Here is a 12880-nt window from a genome sequence, read left to right as displayed (position 1 = left end):
TCCGCGGGGCTGCGGCGCCCAGAGCCTGGGAGAGCCCCCCCCCCCCGCCATGCTCCTCACCCCTGGCCTTGGCCTTGAGCCTCCAGCCGCCCGCGCAGCTCCTCCCTCCCGGCGGGCCGGGGCGGGCCGGGGGCGGGGCCAGAGGGGGCGGAGCCAAGGGGCGGGGCCGCGGCGCCGGGCAGGGAGCGGCGCGCGGGAGCCTCGGCCGGCACTGGCGGGGCGCGGGGGACCCCAGAGGTACCGCGGGGGGAGGGCCGGCGCCCAGCCGGGGGGGGCTCGCTTCCTCCGCCCCCCCAGCCTTGAGCATGGGGCGCGTCCTGGGGCCCCGGGGGGAGGCGGCGTCCCGAGGGGGAGGGGGAGGGAGAGGGGCCCTGCCCGCCCCCCCACGTGTCCCGGCGCTCTGCCCCCCAGACCCCTGCGGACGCCCCTCGGCACCGGCCGCCCCCCCCGCCCCCGGCCCTGCAGGGCTCCCCGGCTCCTCTGGGCCCCGGGGGCCACTGTGACCCCTCCCTCCGCCCGTCTCCTCGGGGCCCCCGGCCCGGCCCCCCAGGACTCCCCAGCCCGGCGAGGGAGGAAGCATCTGTCCGGCCGCCGGCCCGGGGTCACGACCCCCAGATGGGAAGAGCGGGCTCCGGCCTCCCCCGGCCGCCAGCACTTCCGCATCTGGGCCCCTTGGGGGACAGGCGTGGGCCCCCCATGACACAGGCCTCCTGGAATGTCCCGCGGCCTCAATGGGCCCTGTGTGGGGCTGGGGGGGGGCTGGAGCGCCGCCCGCCCCCCTCACGCCCAGGGGTGGCCCCTGGAGCGCCCTCCCGGCCCCCCGCCCCCTGCCCACCTGGGCAGCCTCCCCCAGTCCTGCTCGATGGGAACCGGGCCTCCGCGGGGTCCCCCTGGGCCAGGGCTGTTCCCGCCTGCACATGGGATGATGAGTCCTCGCGACCTCACATCCTGTGACTGGGCAGAGGACGGGTCCCCCTTCCCCTCCCCCCTCCGCCCCTGGCTCCTGTCCCTTCCAGGCCCTGGGCCCCTCTGGGAGCCCTCTGGGGCCCCGTGGGCAGCTTGAGCCCTCTCCAGCCCCCCCCCACTCCCCTTCAGACCCTCATCTTCCACCTGGGCCCTGGGGCCCCCCATCTCCTCATCCGGGGCTGCCCCCCAGCCTCATGGCAGCAGTGGGGATGGGGAGGTCAGGGAGAGGGGGGGGTGGTTTGTGGCTCGGTGACCCTAGCACCTTCCTGAGGATGTGGGGGGGCAGGACGAGGAGCGCGGGGACCCAGAGCCAGGGGCCACTTCCTGTCTCACAGGAAGGCCGTGCTCGCCGGACCGGCCGCTTGCCTGCCAGGGCCTTGCCCTTTCTCGTCTGGGGACCCCCGAGCCACCCCAGCCACTGCCAGGTAGCGAAGGCTGTCCGGGGCCGGGAGGAGGGGCGGGGAGGTGGACGAAGGCCCTCGAGGGGAGCGGCCTCCCCACGCCCAGAAGCCCGGCCGGGGCCGTCTCTTTGCCCGTCGGCTGGTCCCCAGCCTTCAGGGGGTCCGGTCCGACTTCGGACTCCAGCCTGGCTTAGGGCTGAAGAGGAAAAGGGAGGGGCTGAGAGGAAAGGCCCCGGGGGACAGGACGTCCTCCTTTTGTCAGGGCCCCGGGTGGGACCCAGGCTCCCCAGACTCTCCCAAGCCACTGCTCTGGCCCGGGATCTGCTCCTGTGCCGGGACCCTCCTTCCTCTGAGGTGCCTTCTGGGGGCCAGCCTGAGTGGGGATCCCTCCGACTGGGGAGGTGTCGGGGGACCTCGCTATTCCTCTTGGCTCCGGCCTAGCACACCGGGCACCACCTTCGGGCACGGGAGGGGATGAACGGCCCGATTCTCCTGGGGGGGGGGTTGTGCCCCGTCACCCTGTGACTGGCTTAAGGGATCCTAGACTCAACACGCCCCTCCCAGGACTGTGGAGACCCACCTCGATGGTCAGAGGGGAAACCGAGGCCTGGGAGGGTCAAGCAGAGCGCTCCGGATGGCAGAGGGAGTTAGAGGGGCTGGAGCCCTTGAAGGATTGGGGTCCCTGCCGGCCTAAGCCCCCCCCCGATCCCATCCCCGGGAAGACTCTGCCGAAACTTTAACTACTGTAACCCCCAGACAGACCAGGACGCCCCCTCCCCCAGGGAGGAAAGGCAGGGGAAAGAGGAAGTGGCTTTGATGAGCCTGGGGCCCTGGAGGAGGGGGGCCGGAAGCAGACCCTGTCATGGGGGAGGAGAGCTGGACCGCAGACGCATTGGGGGGAAGTGAGGGATGGGTTCCTGTTTTCTCACCAGGTCGCCTTGGTCCCCTCCGCTCACCGGCTGCCCCCTCTCCCCAGACGGATGAGCCGCCCCCCACGGAGCCGGACCCGGATGCCAGAAGGCCCCGCGCCCCACTGCCCGGCCCGCCTTTCGCTCGTCTCCGTGGGCACACCCCCCTTCCCTCTCCTCCATGCGGGGTGCCCCGACGCCCCTGTCGTGGGACCCGCGGAGCACCAGTGACCGGCGGATGGTAGAACGGGTCGGGGCCACCGCCAGGCCGCCGGCCCCGCTCTGAGGCCAATGTGGCCGGCTTCTGGGGGGCCGGAGCTCGCGGGGCACCCATGCGGGCGGGCCAACCCGAGAGCCCCCGGCGGGGCCCGGGCCCCGCAATGCAGTCCGACGACCTCTTCGTGCGCAAGTTCCGACAGCCTGCCAGGCCGGCCCTGACCCCTCTCACCTTTGAGCCCCGGGGGCCCGGGGCAGAGAGGGGGCCGCTGCTTCGCAGTGGCAGTGATGCCGGGGAGGCCCGGCCCCCACCTGCAGCGAGCCCCCGGGCCCGAGCCCACAGCAATGAGGAGGGGGGGCGAGGGGTCCCCCCTGCCCGCCTCTTCGCCGACCCCTTGGCCTTGTTGGGCCTGCCGCCCGAAGGAGAGCCGCCCCCCGAGTTCCCCGCTGTTCCAGAACCCCGCTGGTTTGCACACTATGATGTCCAGAGTCTTCTCTTTGACTGGGGAGCGGGGGTTAAGGACCCACCCCCCGAAACCCCTCCCAGCCCTGACCCTGCTCAGGCCTCTGACTCGGACCTGCTTCTGGGGGCCCCCGGCTTTGTGAGTGAGGTTGGGGGGGAAGGCGAGCTGGGCCTCGGGGGGTTGTTGCCCCCCGCTCTACCCCCCATGCTGCCCAACGCTGCCATCTCTGTCCTGGAGGAGCCCCAGAATCGTTCTGAACCCCACAGCCTAGAGCACACGGATTCGGGGGCTGGATATTACCGCAAGTACTTCTATGGCAAAGGTGAGAGGGACTGGGGGGGAAGTGAAGGCAGAGGGCAGGGTCAGGATGGGGGGGGGGGGGGCTTGGCCTTGCTCCTGAAACACTGGAGCACTCCAATCACAGAAAAGAGCCTCAGGGATGGAAGGGACTCCGAGTGTGGAATGGCAGAGCCGGGAGGGGAGACTGCGGCCACCCCGGCCCTGGAATGTTGGAGCGGACAGGGAATGTCGGCCGATGAGGGACCTGGGAAGCCTCCTCCAGCTAATGGGAGAAATGAGGGGAGGACGGGGTATCACCTCCTCTCTGGGAGCCCGTGGTCCCAGTTCCCAAATTGGGAAGTCTTGGATGGATGAGGTTTCTCTGTTCCAAGCAGAGCTGGGAAGAGAAACTCGAAACTAGGGGCTCCCTTTTCTGTCACTCCCCAGAATTGGGGAAGAGGCCAGAGCTGGCCTGCCGGGGTGGGACTGAGGCCTGACAGCCGGCCTCCTCCCTCCCCAGAGCATCAGAACTTCTTTGGCATGGACGACACCCTGGGCCCCGTGGCTGTGAGCATCCGGCGGGAGGAGAAGGAGGCCAGCGGCTCGGCCACCCCCCAGCACAGCTATCGCCTCATCATTAGGACAACTCAGGTGGGGGACTGAGGGTTGGGGGGGGGGCGCCGGCAATAGGGGCACCAGCCCTAAAGGGGAATTGCCCTTGCCCTTAGCTGCGGACCCTCCGAGGCTCCATCTCCGAAGAGGTCCTGCCGCCTGGTCCTCCCCGGGGCCTGTCCCCCAAAAAACTCCTGGAGCACGTGGCCCCCTGGCTGAACCCCAGCTGTCTGCGCCTGGGTTCTGCCTCCCCCAAGGTGCCTCGAACCCTCCTCACCCTGGACGAGCAGGAGGTGAGTCCGGGATTCCAGCCCCGTCCCCACGGATGGTCGGTCTGGGGCCGTGACGACCTGAGGGATGGCCCAGCAGGGAGGGGGATTCTCTGGGGTCTGCTCCCCAGGGGCCCCGACGAGCCTTCAGGCCCTCATCTCTGGGAACTTGGGAACAATTTTAACTTGGGTCCAAGGTGTCCACAAAGAGGGGGAGGGACCCCAGGGCAGGACAGGGCAATGGACAGAGAAGTGGACCTGAGTCGGAGGGCTCTTCCACTCAGTTCTTACCTTCCCAGGGTCGAGGAACTTTGTCCACTGGAGTGGAAGAGGGGGGCGGCTCCCCTGACCCTCTCTTCCCCTCCCCTAGCTGAGTCTCCAGCGCAAGGTGGGCGTTCTCTACTGCCGGGCAGGCCAGGCTTCAGAAGAGGAGATGTACAATAATGAGGAGGCCGGCCCAGCCTTCACCCAGTTCCTCAGCCTCCTGGGGGATGTGGTCCGACTCAAAGGCTTTGAGCATTACCGGGCGCAGTTGGACATAAAGAGTGAGTGCCCGTGGTGTGCTGGTGGGGGGGAAGGGGGGATCGGAGGGACCCTGCCCAGGCTGTGGCATGACCTCGGCCATGTCACTGCCCTTTCCGGGTCTCGGGTTCTCCCCATCTGTAAAATGAGGGCGTTGTGCTGGCCGGCCTTTGGGGCCCCACCAGGGCTCATGGTTTAGAAGGACAAATCATAGACAAGGCCCCGGTTCTGACCTTGGTGACCCCTGCAGGCCCTGCACCCCCCCCCGGGGGGCACCCTTCTCCCAGGGTCCGCCCTCCCAGCCAGTCTGGAGCAGCCCAGTTGCTCTGGGCCTCAAGCTCAGCTTTGGGGACCCCTGTCTGGGGTCTAGAGCCCCCATCCCCACATAGGTAGGGGCCATTTTAGGAGGTCTTGGATCTGGAGGGACTTGAGTGGCCCCCTCCTTTTGCATGTTACAGGAAACTGAGGCCTGGGAGTGGGAGTGACTTGCCCAAGGTCACCATGGAGCAAACACCAGAGCAGGATTAGAACTGGGGCACCAGGCACCACAGTCCAGTTCCAAACACTTATTAGACCAGAACCCCAGGGCCTGTGAGCCCCTTCTTCTGGTGTCTCCTACTGTGGACCCAGGCCCAGGCTCAGAGCAGGGCTTTGGGCTCCCAGGATGCAAGAACTTGCCACATTGGAAGTTCACTCTGCTCATGAGGCCAGATAGTGATAATGGTATCATTCCAATAGAGATGAGGAAGGAAACAAGTGTTTATTGGGCCCCTACTGTGTGCCAGCAGCTGGGCGCTAACTACTTTGGGTACCTCACAGGACCCTGGGGAACAGGGCTTTTATTATCATGCCCATTTTACAGGTGAGAAATCTGAGGCCCACAGCAAGGCTGGGTCAGATCAGCCCCCCAAGGCCAGGGTCAGCCCCTCTCCCTTCCGCCCTCTCTGGGAGTATTCAGGGACCATCAGGGTCAACAGGGAGCCAGGGATTCCTGCAGGTGGCAGGGCAGGGGGAGCACCCCCCAGGTTCAGCCCAGGCTCAGATTCAGGGAGTGACCTGCAAGCCATGGGACGGGAGGAGCAGCGGGGGAAGGCCTTCTGCCAGGCTGAGGCACTGGGGCGGGGGGTGCCAGCCTCAGACCTGGGTGTCCTCAGATTCTTATGACAGCTTTGAGGGAGACAAGGGATGACAAGAACCCAGGTGAGAGGTCGTGGCCTAGGGGTGCTGGGTGTGTGTGTGTGTGTGTGTGTGTGTGTGTGTGTGTGTGTGTGTGTGTGTTTTAGAGGGGACCTGTGCCAGTGGAAATAGGGGGATCGGGTCAAGTGGGGAGGGTGTTTCAGCTAAAGATAGTGGGTAGCCATGTTCAGGGTCAGAGATGTTGGGGCTCCAGGTGCAGCAGGAAGGAGACCTCTGGGCAGTTGGGCCCAGTGCTTAGCCTGGCCGAGGTCTATTGATTTTGGGGTCCACGTGGAAATCTCTGTGACTGGGTCTGTGGGGGTTGCTAAGGGAGAAGGGACACAGAGAGAAAGGATGAGGGTCCAAGAGCCAGAACCTTGGCTCCCAGAGTACTTGGAGGAGGGGGGTGTATGGGAACCAAAGGGGGAGAGAGTTTCAGTCCAGGGGACATGTCAGGGCAGAGAAGCAGGTGCGTGATAGGGAAGTAGAGGCCACGTCGGGAGGGGCAGTTTGAGAGAGAGACCTGGTGGGTTTGTGGGTGCAGTGGGTGAGAGAGAGAGGAAGAGAGGGGGCAGGGGAGGGGGATAGAGGGGAGAATGGGGGAGAAAGGAGAGGAGAGAGTGTGTAAGGGCCCTTCTCAACTGTAAGGAGAGAGAAAAAGAGACAGAAATAGAGACAGAGAGAGGGAGGGGGGAGGGACAGAGAGGGAGGGGGAGAGGGGGAGGGAGAAAGAGAGAGATACAAGGAAAGACAGAGTGATAGAGACAGAAAAGGAGACGGACACACAGAGACACAGAGAGTGACAGACAGGAAGGGGGGGAGAGAGAAAGGGAGGCAGGGAGGGGAGAGCACCCTTTCTTCAGCCCTCCCACCCCCAGCCCCAGCTGCCTCTCTGGTGGTCTCCCGAGGACACCCGGAGAGCCTGGGGCTGAGGCCAGGAAGGATGAGAGGCCCCTGGAGGCAGTGGCCGCTGGGAGAAGGCCGGAGGGCTGAAGGGTCAGGGGCCGTGGGAGCCTCTTGAGTGTCTGGCAGGCCAGCCGGTGGAGGAGGGCAGATGGAGGGGCCTCTGGCCAGCTCAGGCTCCTCCAACCATGGAATACCAGAGCCTGGATTCTGGGGGGGGAACCTGCCCACTCTGGGGGTTTGGGGGATGGTCTGTTCTCCCTGTGGGATAGTCAGGGCCCTGGGGGGGGGTCATGCGAGTGAGGGAGTCTGGACCCCCATCCTGACTCTGACCTTCCTGGCGTGTGATGGTCCCCTCTCTGACCGCAGTTTCTTCCTTTGTAAAACGGTGCCCGAGGCCCTTTCCCACTCCAGATAGGGGGGTGACCGGGGCGAGTGGCACATGAAGAGGGGCTGCCGGCTCCTTTGCCAGCACCTAGTCCCTCAAGTCCTCTGTCCCCTCCCTCCCTCCCAGGCCGCGGCCCCTCCCCTTGACCAGAAACCTTCCCGTTCCTGAGGTGTGTGGGGGGCCTCTGAAGGAAGGCCGGGCCCCAGGGTGGGAAGTGGTCATGACCTCATCCCTCCCTGGGCTTGGCGTCCTGGAGCAGGCCCCGGGGCCCCTCAGATGGGGGCTGGGCGGCCGTCCTGGGCCAGGCTCCCCGGCTCCTCTGCCCCGCGGCCCGCAGACCCCGAATTTCCCCTTCCTTTCCTTGGCCACAGCGGACTCCACGGGGACGCACTCCGTCTACACCACCTACCAAGACCACGAGATCATGTTCCACGTCTCCACCATGTTGCCTTACACCCCCAACAACCAGCAGCAGGTGGGGCAGAGCCCCCTGGAGTCTGGGGGGCCCCGGCCCGGGTCCTCCCCACCCCCGTTCTGGTCCCCTGGTTGGGGGGTTGGGGGTGCTGGGGCTCCCCGCCCCTTGAGCCCCTCACCCTCACCCCTCACCCCCCCCCCAGCTCCTCCGGAAGAGACACATCGGCAACGACATCGTGACCATCGTGTTCCAGGAGCCCGGGGCCCGGCCCTTCTGCCCCGGCACCATCCGCTCGCACTTCCAGCACGTCTTCCTGGTGGTCCGCGCCCACGCCCCCTGCACCCCGCGCACCTGCTACAGGTCCGTGCGGGGGTCCGCCCGGGGGGGGGAGATGTGGGGGGTCGGGGGGGAGCTCGGCCTTGCACCCGAGATTCCACGGGGTTGCCCCCAAGCGGCCTGAGGGCCCCCCCCCCCGCGACAGCCGTGCCCACCGCCTCCCCTCCCCCCGCAGCGTGGCCGTGAGCCGGACCCGGGACACGCCCGCCTTCGGGCCCGCCCTGCCCCCCGGGGGGGGCCCCTTCCCCGCCTCGGCGGCCTTCCGAGCCTGGCTGCTGGCCAAGGCGCTCAACGCCGAGCAGGCCGCGGGCCGCGCGCGCAAGTTCCACGCCATGGCCACGCGCACGCGGCGCGACTACCTGCAGGAGCTGGCGGCCCGCGAGGTGACCACGGCCTCGCTGGACTCCGTCTCCCGCTTCGGCCTGCCCTCGCTGGGGGCCCGGAGGCGCGAGCGGCCGCGGGGCGCGGGCGGGGAGCTGCAGGCGCAGGGGGCCCTGGCCTGGGGCGTGCGGGCGGCGCCCGGGGGCCGGGAGGGCGCCCCCGAAGTGCCCTGCCTGCTGGCCATCTCGGCCGAGACCCTGGTGCTGGTGGCCCCCCGCGACGGCCGCGTCGTCTTCAACTGCGCCTGCCGCGACGTCCTGGCCTGGACCTTCTGCGAGCAGCGGCTGGACCTCTACCACGGCCGGGGGGAGATGCTGACCCTGCGCGTGGGGGGCGCCCCCGGGGGGGCCGTGGGGGAGATCGTGGCGCGGCTGCAGGTGAGGGGCGCGGGGGGGGGGGACGGGGAGGGGGTCTGGGTCCGGGTCCGGGTCCGGGGTCCCGGCCCGGCCTGAGCCGCGCCTCCCCGCAGCTGGTCAGCCGCGGCTGCGAGACGCGGGAGCTGGCCCTCCCCCGGGACGGCCAGGGCCGCCTGGGCTTCGAGGCGGACGAGGGGGGCTTCGTGCGCCACGTGGAGCGCTTCACCTTCGCCGAGACGGCCGGCCTGCGGCCCGGGGCGCGCCTCCTGCGGGTCTGCGGCCGCCCCCTGCCCAGCCTGGCGCCCGGGGCCGCCGCCGCCCTGCTGCGCTCGGCCGCCAAGGTCTGCGTCACCGTGCTGCCCCCCGACGAGAGCGGCCGGCCCCGCAGGTCAGCGCGGGGGCCCGGGGCCGCGGGCGGGGGCGGGGGCCCGTCGGGGCGCGCCCCCCCTCACCCGCCCCCCTCGCCCCCCAGGAGCTTCTCGGAGCTGTACGAGAGGTCGCTGCAGGAGCCGGTCCGGCGCGCGGTCCAGGGGCCGGGGGCCGAGGGGTGCCCGGGGGCCGGCCTGCGCCCCGCCACGGTCCAGATGCTGCACGAGCTGCGCCTGCAGGACGGGTCCCCCCCGCCCGGGCCCCCCCCGGGCCTGGCCGAGGAGCGGACCGAGTTCCTGCGCAGTCCCAGCGACCCCTCCCCACAGAGGTAGGCGTGGGCCCCTTCCAGCCCCTTCCCCAGTCAGTCCTGGGCCCCCTCCTCCTTCCCGGACCGGGGGGGGGGGGGGGGGGCTTCTGTCTCCCTCACTCACCTCTCCCTCGCTCTCCCCGCCAGCTCCCCGTCCGATGGGGCCCCGGTCTTGCCGGACGCCACCCCAGACCTCCTCTTGGTCGCCACCCCTAAGCCCCCCCAGCCAGGTCCGGCGGGGGGGTGGGCCGCCAGACCAGGTAAGAAGCTGAGCTCTCCGCCCCCCCCACACCCCTTTGGGGTCCCGAGGGCCCAGCTGTGGCTCCAGGCCCCCTCTCCTTGCTCCCCCCCCCCAGACTCACCCCGATGCCCCCACTGAACCAGAGGCTCCGGAGAGCCCCGGGCCGCTGCCCAGAGACCTGAGCGACTCCTTCCTGCCTCGGACCCTCTCCCTGAGGAATTCCATCACCAAGAGTGAGTCGTGCCCCCCCGCAGATGGGCCGAGGCGGCCCCTGGGCAGGAGCTGGCTGACCCTGTGACCCTGCCTCTGCTTCCCCTCCCCCCAGTCCTGTCGGAGGCTGGAAGCGAACCCCTGGAAGAGGAGTGGAGGTCCATCTCAGAGATCGCCAGCACCTGCAACAGCATCCTGGAAGCGCTCTCCCAGGAGGGTGAGCCGTCCCCTCTGCGAGGGCATCGGGGGGCGGGGGTGGGGTGGGACACTGGAGCCCAGGGCCCAGGCCCCCTCCCTTCTGCTGCCCCCTTTTCCTTGCTCCCCTGGGGGCCGGAGGGAGGACTGGAGGACAAGGCCGGTGCTGTCGTTCTAGGCCAGCAGCTTCCGGAGAGTGGAGACCCCCGGGAAGTCACCAGAGCTGAGCCCGAGTAAGAGAGTGGGGGCCCATGACAGGGGGAGGGGGGATGCCAGGCCCCCCTCTGAGTCAAATAGCTTCACTGCTGCTGCGGCCCCTTGGGTGGGGGAAGGGAGAAGAGCTGAGCAAGTGGTCCTTGGGTCTGGGCCCTGGGGTGGGTGAGCTCTGCCCACCCCTGTGCCAGGCTCCTCAGGTGCCCTCCCCGTCCACAGCTCGTCCTCCCGCAGCCTGTCGGAGAAGGTCTCCCACCTGGAGGCCATGCTGAAGAAGCTTCAGGATGACCTGCAGAAGGTGGGTTGCGGGGAGGCAGGCCCTGGGAGGGGGCATGGGCCCCGCCGCCTGGCAACTCCTGGCCATGTGGCGGGTCCCTCCCTCCAGGAGAAGGCTGACAAGGCAGCCCTGCAGGAAGAAGTCCGCAACCTTCGCCAAAACAACCGGCGGCTCCAGGCAGAGTCCCAGAATGCGGCCGCCCGCCTGCTCAGGGCCTCCCAGCAGCTGGGGACCCCGGGGCCTTGAGTCCTCTCCCACGGGGCCCAGGACCCTTCCTCCAGGGACAGAAGTCACAGGACTCTGTGGAACCGGAGCTGCCTGGGACCCCCCCCATCTGCCCCGGTGTGAAAGGGGAAAGGACATGCCCTGCTGCCCCCCAGCCACCCCGGAACCTCAACGAGGGCAATCCCTTGGGTTCCAAGAACGTCCCCCCCAGCTCTTGTCTCTTCTCAGGACCTTTCTAGGGCCTGGCTTCTCTAACCTCAACTGTAAATATTGTTTGGCATGAAAAGTAAAGATCAGCTGTGGCCCAAGTAGTTGGGAGCTGAATGGAGGAGACAGGATTCAGGATGGGGGGGGCACCCTGGGGTTCTTTCTTCTTCCACCCAGGAAGAATGGGCTGGGTTGGGATGAATGGTCAGGGACCCCAGGCCCCCCGGTCTTCCAAGGCCAGCCAGCTTCCTCTGTTCCACCCCTCCCCAGCTCCCAGCTGACTCCCCTCCTTCCTCCATCAGGACAGAACCAAGGCCCCTGCTTCTGAGGGGTTCTGCCCAGTCCAGGGAGATAAGGAAAGAGCCCAAGGGTTGGAAAGGATTCGAGCAACATGCATTTAGAGCCCAAAGGGTCGACCCACCCCCAGTTTTCTAACTGGAGAAGCAGGCCCAGAAAAGACAGGTTGCATGAGTCGAGCCAAGACTCGAACCTGTGTCTTTTTAACTCCAAAGCCAGCTTTCTTCCCTGATGACTGGGCCAGACCCCGAGGACACATGGGTGGGGTGCTCAGAGGGCGAGGCTGGCAGGATGCCCAGTTAGAAGAGCCCCAGGCTCTGCCCAGACCTGTGAGAGAGAGATTGGGCAGCCATGCCCCACGCTCCTCACTCGTAGGGTTCTCGAAGCTTCTTCTGGTGGAGACGTTTCCCTTCCTTCCCCAGCTGGGGTCCACTCCAGCTCCCACCTCTCATTCTGTCCCCCTTCCCAAAGGTGCCCTTGCCCGGCATCAGCCGTGGCCTCCCTCCACTTTAGTGGTTAGCCTCTGCCTCCCGGGAAGCCACCTCACTATTCAGGATCAATCTATCTAAACCCTTCTGCCCCCCTGCCTCTGGGGGTGGCTCCCCCTCCACCAGGGACCCTGACTTTCGGCCTGGCTAGTTTTCAGGGGTGCCCCACTGCTTTGCTTCAGGATTAGGAGTAGCCTTGGCTGCAAATCTAGTCCACACACTCTGGAAAGATCCTTGGAGTTCCGTTCCCCTCCCCCTTTCCCTCCCTGTCCCAGTCCCCGCCTTGCCTTGCTTGGCCTGAGAGGCCTTTTGTGTGTCCACCCTCAGCCTCTGAGTGAAGCCCCTGAGGGAAGGGAGGAGGTCAGGCACCCAAGAAACAAACAGCTTGATTTACTGGGGTTCAAGGCACATAGGCCTGTATTGGGAAGGAGAGGCTGGGTTTTCTGCCTGCATCTTGGTCTTGGGGGTGGGGTGGGCAGCTGGGGGCTCCAGAGACAGTTGGAGGGGAGGGCTGGGACTCCCCCCCCCCATTCACTAGCAGAACCTCTTCATCGTTGGGAGAGGGAGCTAGACACCCAGCCCCCCCCATCATTGGTTTCCCAACAAGCTGGCAGCTGACCAGCCTTGACCTGAAGACTGATGGGGGGGGCAGTCCAGTGTGGGGCAAGACTGAATGGCTTTACAGGACTCAATTGCCCTCTCTGCCCCCCCCCATAAGTCCTGGTCAGTCAGATGACCCCCTTGTCTACATGACAGTCCAGATATGATATTATTTCCTTCCAATCTAAGGAAACGTCCTCCATTCATTCACCCTGTGTTGGCCCTTCACCAGCCTGGACCCCTCCTCTGGCCTAACTACCCATGAGGAACCTGAGGTGCTGCCCAGGGAAGGGATTTGTTCCGGGGCAGAGCTGGGATTGGCATCCCCTAAATCGCAGACCCTTCTCTTCCTGCCCATCCCCTAGGACCCCGGGGTCCTTCCCTGCTGGCCAGCTCCTCTCCTGCATCTTTGGAGTCCAGCCCCTTGGTTTTAGCTTCCCAGAGGTCTTCTAAGGAGGCAGGATCATCGCCGGACCCTGGTCGTCCTGGGTGGGAGGAGGCACCCACCCTCCCCAGGAGGAGCCAGAGGAGTGGATTGGGGAAGGTGGGCAGAGGCGCCCAATCGTGCGGAGCAGCCCGTGGGGCCCTACCCACCCCCCTGGGGCCGGCCTGGCTGGCTGGCTGACTAGGGCAGGCCCGAGCCTCGTGGACAAGACCCG

General features: G+C 67.2%; 1 protein-coding gene across 3 annotated transcripts; it reads left to right on the top strand.

Annotated features, from left to right (window-relative positions):
• Positions 1–159: 159 nt before the first annotated feature.
• SIPA1 (signal-induced proliferation-associated 1) lies at positions 160–12084 on the top strand. 3 transcript variants are annotated; one of them, XM_074231060.1, is made up of 15 exons: positions 1419–3277; positions 3755–3885; positions 3963–4139; positions 4486–4660; positions 7476–7579; positions 7722–7879; positions 8031–8613; positions 8706–8980; positions 9065–9289; positions 9416–9528; positions 9578–9742; positions 9835–9936; positions 10093–10147; positions 10347–10425; positions 10513–12084. In XM_074231060.1, exons 1-15 carry the CDS (start codon positions 2608–2610, stop codon positions 10648–10650), a joined length of 3150 nt encoding a protein of 1049 aa, XP_074087161.1. In that variant the 5' UTR covers positions 1419–2607; the 3' UTR covers positions 10651–12084. The 3 variants fall into 3 exon arrangements, with proteins under 3 accessions (XP_074087159.1, XP_074087160.1, XP_074087161.1); XM_074231058.1 differs by lacking the exons at positions 9835–9936; positions 10093–10147; positions 10347–10425; positions 10513–12084 and adding exons at positions 160–237; positions 1302–1391 and having other exon boundaries at positions 2344–3277; positions 9625–9734; XM_074231059.1 differs by lacking the exons at positions 9835–9936; positions 10093–10147; positions 10347–10425; positions 10513–12084 and adding an exon at positions 1280–1391 and having other exon boundaries at positions 2344–3277; positions 9625–9734.
• Positions 12085–12880: the final 796 nt, after the last annotated feature.

This window comes from Macrotis lagotis, chromosome 3 (genome assembly GCF_037893015.1).
Source record: "Macrotis lagotis isolate mMagLag1 chromosome 3, bilby.v1.9.chrom.fasta, whole genome shotgun sequence".
NCBI classification, from domain to species: Eukaryota; Metazoa; Chordata; class Mammalia; order Peramelemorphia; family Peramelidae; genus Macrotis; species Macrotis lagotis.
This window is presented reverse-complemented; position numbering and strand designations above follow the sequence as displayed.

Excerpts from the sequence above, each read along its gene's own strand:
- SIPA1 (XM_074231060.1), top strand. The coding sequence starts at position 2,608 with ATGCGGGCGGGCCAACCCGAGAGCCCCCGGCGGGGCCCGGGCCCCGCA. Across the intron at positions 8,614-8,705 it reads AGATCGTGGCGCGGCTGCAG|CTGGTCAGCCGCGGCTGCGA; the intron begins GTGAGGGGCGCG and ends GCCTCCCCGCAG. Across the intron at positions 9,743-9,834 it reads GAGGAATTCCATCACCAAGA|TCCTGTCGGAGGCTGGAAGC; the intron begins GTGAGTCGTGCC and ends CCCTCCCCCCAG.